Genomic DNA, 12,771 nt, shown 5'->3' with positions numbered 1-12,771 from the left:
CCCCATGTCAAAGCTGTATTTGGGCAGAGGGCAGCAGGGTGCCAAGCAGCACTGTGCCATTTCCCAGCACAACCACCTGCTGAAATGACTTTTGATGGCTCTGTGTCTCCTAAGGACTTTAAATATACCATTACTAGTTAATTCATAAAAATTGAGTGCTCTATTATAAAAAAAAAATAAAAATTCAAAAGGCCAATTTTACCAAGACAAAAAGACATCAAAGAATCTGAATTAATCACACGATACTTAAAAGTCTCCCTGAAGTTCTGTTACACTGAAGTTTTCCCCTCCTACTGCTCCAAATCTGGAGTATCACAGCAAAATCAACATGGTCATTCATGAGCTAAGATGACAAGCAAGACTGAATAATAATAAAACTATTAACATATTCTGAAAGAAAAAATCTCTTTGCCTGTCTTATCACTAACATTCAATGGGAATAAATTTCACCTTGCAGCTGCAGGAGGCTTTTGGAAGCACAAAATAAAAGCAGTAACATGATGAAAAAAGAAATTTTCATTTATGTTATGTTCCAAAATCCTACCAGTGTAAAAGTGGCACTCAAAATCACCTCTTGAAGCAGCAGCAGCAGCATCACACAATTTTATGCAGATAAAAAACTTCTGGGCACACAGCATCTGTGTGCCCAGAAGTTGAGCAGAACTGTTGCATGTTACATCATCTTAGATACAAGTAAGAGGAAATTGTGCACCCCAGAACACTTACTTTGTCACTGAGTTGATGCTGTTTGTGCTGCTGGGCATTGTTCCTAAAACCAGATCCATAATCCTCTCTTCTGGAGCTGGAGGCAGGGCCACCTCCTCTGGAGGGACCTTGGTGACAGCGTCAGCCACACGTTCCACTGCACACACACCAAAGAAATAAATACAGCAGTAATTTGGACAGCTGGAAGCAAAACCTCAAATGCAGCATTTGTAATAAGAGGAGGCACTGGACAAATCAACTGTCCAGGAAAGAATTCAAAGAATCACAGAACAATGTGGGTTGGAAGGGACAGTTAAAAATGTAATCCAACCCCCTGCCACAGGCAGGGACATCTCACCTTTTTCTAACTTCTTACCTTTCCAAGCTATTACTGAAGGGTCAGCTGACCAAGCATCATGAAATTTCCTATTAGAATATCCCTGCAAGGAAGGGAAAGCCCTTTCTAAACTAAACTTGATGTAGACAGAGAAAGATTTATCCTCTTGAGAGGAAGAATGCTTCCTCTCCTGTTCCTTCTTGCAGTTCTCATACCCTGTGTTTCTCTGGGGCTCTCTACAAACCATCACAGAAGAAGGCAGGTGACTGGCTGTGGGTGCTGCCTTCAAGGCCCTCAGAAATAACTAACAAACCTTGTAAATTGGCAGCTTTAGTGCTCTAAATAAAAACCTCCATCTTGTCTCTGCTGCTTTTTAGGCCTTTCTGGCAATGGCATCATCACAGATGCTAAGCAATATATCTGCTTATACATTTTCTAGATTTCTGTTTTACCTGCAGAATCTTTCTCTTCATCAATGACAAGAGGTGTTTCTACTTTTGCTGTTTTGGCTTTTCTTCCCCTCCTGGCCTTTCTCCTCGAGTCTGTGCTGGCACTGGCTGCATCACTTGTCACTGGTTGATCTGCTGGCACAGCCTCTGCTGCTTTCTCAGCATCATTTTGGCTGCTTGGGGAGGCACCTTTGGCTTGTTCCAGGTGACTCAGCAAGTGCTCTGGGTGGATAGGGAAGAAGAGGAGAGGAAGGAGGAAATTATCCTTAAAATACTGAAATGGAACTAGCTGAAGCCCGTCTATCAGGTCCATTTCACTTTGCAGTGACTTCAAATGATTTCAAAAGCAGTCACAGTATCTTCACAAATCAAAGCCTACAACTTATTCAACAGTCACAAGAACTGAATTTTTAAGGAGATTTGTTGGTATCACAGTAAAAAGTTTGTGTTTCTAATAATGGATACGTTTTCCCAAATGTCCAAGTTATTTACTGACCGAAGTCCCCTTTTCAAAAAAGATTCATCAAATGGCCAAGCTTCTAAATAATTTTAAGCTCTTCTGAAAAACTGCATAAAATAGCAGCAAATGAGAAAAAAATACGTACTTCAATACCCTTACTAAATCTGTGCTAAAAATACCAGATGGACAACATCACAAAGTATAACCTGGCATCACTGATCTTCACTGCTCATGCAGCTCCCTATCCTTGATTTTCCTGACAGTCACATCATCTTCTAGATCACAGTTTTACTTCTTCTAGACTCAACATTACAGCTGTTTGTCCAGAGACTGAACACTGCCATGGTCAAAACATCCAAAATATCCTTGTTCTACCTTCCCTACTACTGCTTTCCTTATAGGAACACAAAATTTAAAACTTTTATCTTACTGCACCATGGATGGTGCATGGCTTCACAGCCATGGGAGAGCAGAACTCTGCTGATGATTCTCAGTGCTCTCCTATGAATTTCTAGCACTTCCTACCTGTCAGCAGCTGGGGCTCTTGGAAAGCAGATGAACACACTTTACACGTCCACTGGTTGGGCTTTGCTTCTGCTGTTCCACTGCCTTCTGGAGTGTTCACTAAATCACAACAAGAAATACTGAAATACTCTGCAAATGGGGAGGTGGTAAACCTCTGTAGCTTTGTTTCTCTTGCAGTAACTCCCTGAGTATCACAAGGTATAATTTAAGCAGAAAGAGGCCCCTGGGGGCAGCTGGGACCATTTCAGGATTCTCCAAACATGAAGAGTTGAACTATTGGAAGATATAAATGATGCCAGGAGAGAGTATCAGTGCCCTTGTAAAATCCTGAGGGCTCCTTTATCACTTTCTAAAGAACTGTGTTCATTAAAGGCATGGCATAAAGCAATTTTTAGCACCTCTAAAACCACTGTTAGCATTCTTCTTATGGATTAGCTGAGGACAGAAGCAGGAGAAACCTCTGTGAAGGGCATTGCAGAGTAAGAACATTAGGATTAATGGAAGTAAGGGTGAGGACAATGAAAACCTGGGTTTCAGCAGTTTCATTAATTAGATGTGCTATGAAATCACCATACTAATACTTTAATTAACACATCAACTCAAGAAAGGTGTAGAAATTAGGGCACAAATGAAACTGGAATAAAAAAAAAAAAACAGAAAGAGTAACTCTGTTCACAGTCCTTCATATTTCAGTCCTTAGATGATACATTTAAATTTGTCAAGAGGATCTGATAAATCTGGACTGATTTAGAGATTTTTTGGCACACAAAAAGCTGACTAAGACTCCTCCTGCAGAGGGGGAGGATGACACAGAAGTCAGGGTGAGTGAATGGCAGCACAGGGAATTCAAATTATGCCTCAGTTTCTGACACAGATTTCCTAGATGGTCATTACATGCCAGCTCATCTCTCTCTGCCTGAGGACCCCATCTGTAAAGGGACAGTAAAGCTCTTCCTTCTTTTCAGTGCTTGCTCTTGAACCAAAATAAAGGATTTTCTGAGGCAGAGGCTGCTCCCTGCTACAAGATACATTCAACACTGCACTACAGAGGTGTGATCTCATCCATGCTGCAATACATAAATTAATAAAAAATCACTTGGCAATACAGCAACAAAAATTCATTCTTCACAGGCTACATAAAGAACTTCTTGAGGGCTCTGTCCAGGAGGACAAAAGCAGCAAACCAAGATTCTGTGTAAGTTAATTGTGCCTGACTCTGCACTTCCCTTGCTCCTTAGCTGCTCCTTCTACTGGTTTGTCAGGACAAGTCAGGTCCTTCTTAAGTTCCCACTTCCTCAGGCTTTCAGGGCAGCTGCAGGGCAACCTGGCTGACTTGGAACCACAGATCTGACAGCTGGCAACTGCTTGAGGGATATGACTTGAGGCAAACAAAATCAAAAGAAGAAAATTTTGTTTTGGAAGTACCAAATCAGTGGGAACACCTCAGGGTTCCCAAAACATAAAAGGCAGCTTTTTGCTTCTACTGAAGTTGGACTTTCAGGCAGTAGGGTGAAGGATGTAGGAGAGGCTGTTCCAATTCTTCATTTTACCTCTGGAAAAATCAATAATGCCAAACTGAAAGACAACTCCTCAGTCAACTTCACAGTTTAGCTGTGACAGAGCCCAAGCTGACAAATGGATCCTCTGATCAGCTGCTCTGTACATGTCTGCAACAACTCCCCTCCTTTCCTCCCAGCTACTTTTAATGAGCAAAGTTTAGGAAAATAACCCCTCAAAGAGCAGACCTAGAATGGTTTTCTTTTGATCTTGTGTACTCTGAGTGTAATTTTTGAAATTTGTGTTAAGTGGGTTCTTAATTACACTGTTCCACTTTGCAGAGACTGGGTGGGGGGAGCACTGCTTTGTAATGAATCCTTGGGACAGAGCTCCTATGACACTACCAGATATTTCCTCAGCCACATGTTCTTTGCCAAGAGGATATGTATTGCTTATAAGTTTACTGAAATTTTAGTTTCTGTAATTTAGAACTGTTTGAACTCTAATAGTGGTATATACTGTGGTATTGTTGTAATTTGGGGATGACCAATGTTCTTGTCATTTCCAAATATTTGATATGTTTTCTTCTAGAGCTTGGCCTGATCATTTGAATTACTACACTTTGCACAGGCAGAATGAAGATTTTTTTGGGGATTACCCCCATCCCAACACTAACCATCTCCAAAGTTAGGAGCACTTGTGGTTTCCATGAAAATAATCTGCCTAAAAGTTTATTGGCCCCTCTGCCACTTTTTAACCTGGGAATGTACTTTAAGCACTGTGCTCATGAAAATGAAAGGAAAAAATCAAGCTTTCAAATCCTCTCTAAATTAGTATTTGCCAGAAGTTATATATCCATAATACACGTGTAGGAGTGTTACACCTGACAGCTCTGCACACCTGTATCTGTCCTCTATCTTCCTTAAGAGCACTATAATTTTGCATACCTGCTGGATCAGCTGCTAGCATGCTGGATTTCTTGTTTTTTTTATGGGGTAAGACAGCAGATGAAGGTTTTGAAGAGACATTATTATTCCCCTCTTTATCAGACTCCGTTGCTACCAAGGATGTATCTGTGAAGAGGAAAAAGAGTTCATCTTCTTTACTGCCCAGACCCTTTGACTCTTGCTCTGTGCTGAGGGCAGTAACCACAGTCAGAAAGTTTTATTCTGTAACAGGCCTGCAAAGAACATTCTCACAGAAAATTTTAACCAGGGCATTCTTATAGCTGAATCTCACCCACTGTGCCTTAAATATTCTGGAGTGAACCATGAAGTGCTGAACAGAGAGTGCAGAGTATATTTTAAGAGTATTTTAAAATACCCATAATCCCCCAAAAATACATGAACAGGTTAAATTAAAGAGGGAAAATATGAAACCTCTCAGTTAATACCAGCTGGAAACATCTCAGAGCTCAGAAACATGTCATCTGCATTGATTTAGCTATAGCCCTTGAGACTCTGCTTAGGATCAAGGGCAGCCATAAAGCTGGTGGCAATGGCTTCTTCCCAAATTTGTCACCCCAAATTATACCCAGCAGAGCAGTAATAACATCCAGGGAGTACTCCCAGCTTAAGAGCAGGAAGAAAACACCCTTGCAATGTCAAAGGATCTTGCCTTTCAGCTGTGGAAATGGAAAAGTAGGAGAAAACAAAGGGGAAAACACTGGAACTTGTGGCAGTTCTAATTCTGATAATAAAATACGTGCTGCCTTTCTTTCCAATGCACAGCCACGTGGATCTTACTCTAGTGCGTCCCACGTGAGGCTGCTTAAGAGAAATCTGGTTTTTTAGAACTCTGTAACAGTTCTGTGCAAAACCAAACCATTTTCACTGCAACTGAAGAATGGCTTCTTTATCAAATCTGTATACAGATTTCTCTGATAATTGAGCTCCTTTGCTGTTCTACCCAGAAATTACTTGATACAAATGATTTGAAACACCAAATCTTCAGTTAAGGACAATTTATCCAGTCTGTCCACTCTGAAGAGGCTGAACCATTAACTAGGCCACCTATTTAAAAAAAACCCTGGCTGTATCATGGTGAAGAATCTACACTTTCCTCTTGCAGGGCACCCACGTGTGCAGGCTGGCCTGACTCTGCAGGATAAGAACCTACTGGATAAACAGCACTGTCAACTCCAACAGCCAGGGACTATCAGTCCCTGCCAGCACTGGGCCCTTAGGAAGGAAGAAAGGCCCCCACACATACCATTGGCAACACTAGTGACCTGCTTCAGCACTGGCTTTTCCATTTTTTTGGCGTAAAAAGCTGCATACCACACTCGCAGCTCAGTTCCTGGGGGGATGTCCTGGCAGGTGGTGAAGTAAATGTCATTGTCATGCTGGAAGGCTGTGAGGTTTTGGTGCTCATACTCGGTGGCTGGGCGCACCATCATCATCCAGTTGCAATCATCTTCGTTTGTGGTGTCAAAATACACCAGGGGCCCTTCCTTCTGGAACACCTGCCAAGCAAAATGTGCACAGAATAAAAACCCTGAGAAGTGATATAAAGTTAAGGGAAAAAAATATTTTCTGCTTTTGCAGTGGTTTCTTTTCAATGGGTATCAGGGACAAAGGAAGCCTCAAGTCCTGCATCGGGCATCTTTTATTTATTATTCATCTTTTATTTTTTTAATTCATTATTCATCTTTTGTTTGTTCACACCTTGTCTGTCTCAGACACAAACAACCAGGAGCAAGATTGGAACAAACTGAACAAAATCATCCCAAAAATTCTTGCTATAGCCACCAGTTTTCCAAAAAATTACTGCAGACATGAGTGGAAGGGTATCCAAATAGCCATCAGCCCAAGGCACTCTTCTAAATCTTTACTTCTGAGTTAGGTATTAGTGGAAACTAAGACCGAATTCCATTCTTAATGCAGCATTTCTCCTACCAAAACTTGTCAAGAGAGGAATAAAACAAATGCAAGACAGAAAAAAACCCACTTATTCTGCATGTTCCATAAACCTAATGCATATGTGGCTCATTAGGCAAATTCAATCAAATTGAAGAGACTCATTAAAAGAACTGAGCTTCTAGTTTGGTTCTTCTGTTCCTTGCCCAGAGAATGTTTGATTAGCTCATCTCTTACAGGGCACACCTAAAGGATGTCCCAAATAATCCCCCTTCATATCTTTGTTTTCATAGTGTTAGCCAGCATTAATCCCTCACAGGTAAAACTGACTCCTTGCTATTTATTACTTTACAAATTACAAATTCTGTGTCTTACCTTCAGGGGAAAAACTGATTCTTTCTCCAGCTTGAGAACTCTCTTGCATTCAAAGGGGCCAAACTGGGTACGTTTCACCAGCTGAGTCAGAGCAAACACTCCCTCAGTCCCATCCTCTAGCTGTCTTATCTCCAAATTAGAAGGCAGAGATGATCTAAAAATTTAAGAGAGAATTGAGGGGGGAAAAAAAAATAAATCACAGAACTGATTAGGTTGGAAAAGACTTCCAAGATCAGCAAGTTCAACATTTGGCTGAACACCACCTCGCCCAGTAACAGTGATGGACTGCAGGAACCCGTGGAAGAAAGAGGTCAGCATTAAACACAAGTGCTTCTGTGCTCCCAGCCTCTCCCTTTTCCCAAACAAGCTTCTGAGAAGAACTACATGTAGCAAATAGTGTTACTATGTATAATGCACAAAGAACATCTTCCCAAAAATTCAGGTGACTGGCCCCACTGTATTGGTTTTTAAGACCAAATGCAATTATATTTCTTTATGTCTGTGCTAACAGATGAAAAGCTAAAAAGAATCAGACAAGCTACTGACTACCCTGAGGTTGACACTGGCAGAGCTGCTTTACTGCCTAGATAAAGAGAAATACAAAAAGACTGCAATCATAGTGATAAGCAAATGAATTGAAAAATACACTTTTAATTTGAAATATACAAGAAGCAGTGTTAGAGACAGAAGTTCAGCAGATGTTTCTCAACCCTTCTTTTCTAACCAGAAAGCACCCATTTTATCTTTTCAGTAAGACAGAGGGAACAACAAACGTGGTTAAGCAAGCAGACTGTTTTTAAAAGATTCATATCCAGTTTGTGGTTAAACTTGCCCTCAAACTCAGACAACTCATTTTCAGTTACGGTTCCCCAGTTGTAAAGGCTACAATTAAATTTCTTCTTTCCTTTTCTTATCTTACATGATTTCAGCTGAAAACTCTCCAGGAAAATAAATACATTTATCGATAAAAAAGTCAATTTAAAATTCTGCTTTGAAGTCTGTGGTCCAGCAGTCCACACCTCCACTAGGGAAAACTTTGCATTTGCATGTCAAAAGGAGATTGAAAACCAGTGCATGCACCATATTTGCAAACATTCCCAGTTGGAACATCTGGACATTAAAGTGCAAGTTAAAAAATAGAAAAAATTGTAGGAAATAATAGTTTGTCATGTGTGTAATACAGGCTAGAGACTTACTGGATTGCCCATTTTTTGTATATAGTAAAAGCACCTTCCTCACCAGCTTCTATTATTCCAAGGGGTATTTTTAAATTACCCCCAAGCACCTGTAGTGTCAGGGCTGTTAACCATTAACAGCTGCTGCAGGGGATCATCCAGGGCAGGTTTCCAGGCACATGAAGGCAGTGCCTGGCAGGAACTGCAGGGAAATTCCTCTTCTGGGAAGGCCAAGAAAAGCAGGGGCAGGTCCTGCACAGTTGCAGCCACCGTACTTGGTGGGACACCAAGAGCATCCTGCCCTGGCCAAAGGGTCCTGGCACCCAGGGGGCAGATCCAGCACATCAGTATTTGTTACAAAATGATGCTGGGAATACACAGCACAGCCTACACAGCCAGGATGTGCCAGACTTGCTGCCCACGTGCCTGTTTGCTGCCTGTGACATCCCAAGAAGAAATATGGAAGCCCTGCACACATTATATAACACACAAAGCCATCTGAACACTTCCCTTTTTGGATCTGTACCACACTTCACAATAGTTGGTTCTTTTCCTTAGCCTTACATTCTGCATCTTAATAGGAATTTTGCTGACAGTGCCTGATTGTCTTTCCCTGTAAAAATCACTACTCAGTGTTGTTTTCTCCCAACTAGATTGAGTCTATTTGTTTCTTTTGGCAAACACGAGTGTTTCTGCTGCGCTGTCACAGATTTGCTGACAGAACTATTACCCTTAATCATTTGCAAAGACCCATAATAATGAGAACAACTTGTTTCGCTTCTAAATGGAGGAATGAGAGAGTTCATACACATGAATGAGAAATCCTCACACACTTCTCTGAAATGAATCTGGTGTATCTAAGGGGATAAAAAGGGCAGGTACTCAACCATGACAGAAGTCATCACCCCATCTGGTACCACCCTGATTTCTTGCCAGAAACCTCAGCAAAGAAACAGAGTCCTGATGAGCAGCAAGTTATTTTTTTGGCTTCTATTCAGTGCAGCACTTAAGTGTGTGCATCAATTTTTCTATTTAATCAAGGCCATGTGCTTTGCATAGATTTCTGTCATCCTCTGGGACTTCAGTTTCCAGCTGTCAGCGTGACATCCACTGAACAGCAAATATGCTTTAAAAAACTAACACGGGCATTGAGTTAGTCAACATGAACACAAAAATTTCTTACCTTGCCCTGCTCAATACAAAGGAGTCTTTGACTGTCACCACTGGGCCCAGCTCAGGACACTCTGAATCGTGGTACTGCCCACAGTCCTCACACCCTGCAAGGAACCAGACAGAAAAGGTTGGTGGAGAACACTTCCGTAAGACAGTTCCCTCTCTCTTTCAAAAGAAACCTAGCACCAGGTAAAATACACACATAGAGAGGCAGATGCTAATTTATATTGCTTAAAAGAACATAAATAATTGAACACTGAGTGGATAGCTGGCACCTGTGTAGGTGAGATAACACACACTGTGATCAGTACCATCAGAAGACAATTGTTTAAATTCTCTCACAAAGGAAAATAAATGCCTTACACCCACAGTAAATATTCTGTTTAAAGATGGCATTATTCTTCAGATAAAGTGCTGCCACACATAGCAGCTGAAGAAAACCACATCACTGCCTTCCCCAGGAGCTGGGCTGCTCTGAACAGCTTGGGTAGTGTGGTGCTCCCAGTGACAGGAGGCACAAACCCAGAACCAGCAGCAGAAGTGGCACAGGGCTCAGCAGGGCACCAGCATGGCCAGCTCTGCCTGGCCACACACACTTCTCACCCACAGGGCAGGACAGAGACCTCAAAGGTACCTGCTGGTGCCTTTCCAGACAACTGCTGCACAACACACTCAGGCCATCTAATTCACTGTCAGCTCAGCTAAATTAACTTTCAGTTTAAGTGGCTGTAAATTACCCAGGACTGAGTGGTTCCTAAGAAACAATTTTCAGACGAGGATAATTTGAGGCTTTCTAAAATAAGCTAACTTAACAGGATTCCAAATGCTTATACACTGCTTCACTGTGAAAAAAATAGCTGTCAAACTGCCCTGCCTGGTCAGCTGCTGACACAGCTTCAGGAGAGATCATCACACAGGGGTTATATTGCTGTGGTGCTTTTTGCATCTGAGCTCCAAGCTTACAAGGGCAAGTCAGGAAAACCCCAGAAAATGTGTAATGTAAGGGTCATTACACATTTTTTTTTGGGAAGACATGACAAAAGCCAAGTCATTCCAAGGTACATCCCCTCTGGCAAAGCTACTCTGTGCTCCCAACAGAGCTTCTACCCACCCCAGTGAACAAAAGGACTTCTAAAACAAGGGATTTCAAACTGCTTCACATTTCTTCTGGCAACAAAACCAGCTTAGTAGTGAAAAAATACATACATTTGACAAACAGCATTTCTGGCTGTTGCAGCCCCCAAGCCTGGTCAGTGCCTCCTGTTTGTGCTGCCTTCTGGTGAGCCAAGGAATGAAACAACCAGCTCTCCACATAATTTTTCAGCAGAAGGAATTTCCCAGCCCGGCTTGCTGTACAGCACCACAGAGTTATTGTACCAGAGGAAAGGATCCATGGGCAAGTACTGCTCCCAGAGCAGCAGCACCAAAGCTCAGGCTACAGCTGTCCTGTTCACTGTTCCACCCTTCCCCTGCTCCAGGTGTGCCTGTAGCCCAGGCTGCTGAAATTATTACTGAAAAATATTACTGAAATAATATTACTGAAATAATCTGGGCTAAAAGCAGATTACCCAAACCAGAGAGGGCAGAGAAATGACAGAGCAACGTGTAAACCTGACTGCTGAAAAGAAATGGACTGTCATCCATAAAGGGTTGTCATAACCAAGGGGACAGGAAGGAATAGCCTGAGTAACAGCTTCTCCAACAGGCTTTGCTGTCCAAAGAAAAAAGCACTTTGTCATGTTCCTCATCTCCTGACTGCATCAGGGCAGTCCTCACTTCTGCAAGGATAAGCCTCTGCAGACAGCACTGGCCACAACTACAGGCAGGAATAAGCCACACATTTCTCTCACTCCTCTGCAGAGGAATGACCAAAGCCAGGGGAATATGACACAGCTCAATATTCAAGGGATGCCCTACAGCAGCCAAAGCTGTTACACCCACCATATGTGACATTTTCAAGAGATTACAGCCACAGGAGAAACACAAAAACAAGCATGGGAATATTAAAAAAATACCCCAGGAAGACTATACTAATAAAAAGACTTAATAAAAACACTTAATAAAAAGAGAAATTCCCAAATTCTCTATGTCTATGAAATACATATTCAAGGATGTTTATCACTGGAAGTGCACAGTGCCATTTATAGCAACTCACTTTTTTAGAACATAAACAGTCCCCATATTCCGTGGGAAAAACTAATTGCAGAGAGCACAAGAAAAAGCCCAGTGACCACAGCCCCCACTGGAAGGGAGAAAATCATTTTGTGTGACACCTTCTAATTAGGAGTGGCATCACATCCCCATTCTTTTTGCTGTCCACCACAATTTTTTTATGAAGGGGAAGATAAGGTAACCACTATTGGTATCTGCATCTCAGTAAAAATGCAAACAGTCAACACTAATTTTGAAGGAAGCTGGTGGAGGGAGAAAATTCAACTTTCTGATAGTTGCCATAAATGCAGCTGTGGAACCATTAGAGGTAAAATATGTGAATCCTAAAACCAAGGATATGCTCCATTCTGCTCCACCCTGAGTGGATCCACAACATCTGGGCCCTCTGAGCCCTACATCCCTTAACTCTTTTCCACCATGACACCAAGTCCTGCATGCCCAGGCTGCTGACAAGGAGAGGATTAATGTGGGACCCAAGCCTGCCAGCCCAGCTGCAGCAAGCATGGGACACTGCCCAGCCTGGGCACAGCCCTGCTGCAGCCTTTCCTCACCCACCAGCATCCCAGAATCCAGCCACAGAGCCCAGCCTGGCACTCAGGGTTACACAGAGGGCACAGCAAGAAGCACAGGCAGTGAATTCCACAAGTAAAACCTGCCAGGGCAGCTGGTGCATCTCAAACTGGGTTTGTTCTGAAGAAATTATGAGTCTGCCTGCCCCTGCTGTAGAGGTGCAGATCCCCAAGTCAGGCCAGAGGTCAGAGATATCCCCAGACACCCCTGGCTGCTAGAGCTGGTTGTATAAACAAAGGGCTTACACGAGTGTTAGACCTTCAATCTCACTCACTTCAGCCATGAAAAAGCTGTGCTGCTCACTCACATTCAGAGGTTTCATTGTGTGTTTGCCAACAGCAGCAGAATGTCTATGCTTAAATTACTCAACCCCCTCTCTATTCACCCATTAGCTGTTTGAGCCTCCTTTACAAAGAGCAATTTTTCTAAATAAAATCTTAAGTCTGGTTTAGTCCTTAATTTCAAGCATTCTGAG

General features: G+C 42.3%; 1 protein-coding gene across 7 annotated transcripts in view; it reads right to left on the bottom strand.

Annotated features, from left to right (window-relative positions):
- PRDM15 (PR/SET domain 15) overlaps positions 1 to 12,771 on the bottom strand; it is a 35,125-nt gene that overhangs the window by 18,359 nt on the left and 3,995 nt on the right. For 5 of the 7 annotated variants that reach the window (XM_030234458.2, XM_030234460.2, XM_030234459.2 and 2 more), the window contains exons 3-9: positions 9,565 to 9,658; positions 7,207 to 7,360; positions 6,185 to 6,437; positions 4,921 to 5,046; positions 2,477 to 2,575; positions 1,495 to 1,713; positions 727 to 862 (exon numbers count right to left, since the gene is read on the bottom strand). In XM_030234458.2, coding sequence (XP_030090318.1) covers positions 727 to 862; positions 1,495 to 1,713; positions 2,477 to 2,575; positions 4,921 to 5,046; positions 6,185 to 6,437; positions 7,207 to 7,360; positions 9,565 to 9,658 — 1,081 coding nt within the window. Of the gene's footprint in view, positions 1 to 726; positions 863 to 1,494; positions 1,714 to 2,476; positions 2,576 to 4,920; positions 5,047 to 6,184; positions 6,438 to 7,206; positions 7,361 to 9,564; positions 9,659 to 12,771 lie in introns of those variants that run through there. The other 2 variants (XM_030234462.2, XM_030234464.2) reach the window with 2 other exon arrangements.

Source organism: Serinus canaria, chromosome 1 (genome assembly GCF_022539315.1).
Source record: "Serinus canaria isolate serCan28SL12 chromosome 1, serCan2020, whole genome shotgun sequence".
NCBI lineage: Eukaryota > Metazoa > Chordata > Aves > Passeriformes > Fringillidae > Serinus > Serinus canaria.
Note: the sequence above shows the minus strand (reverse complement) of the source record. Positions and strands in the feature narration are given on the sequence as shown.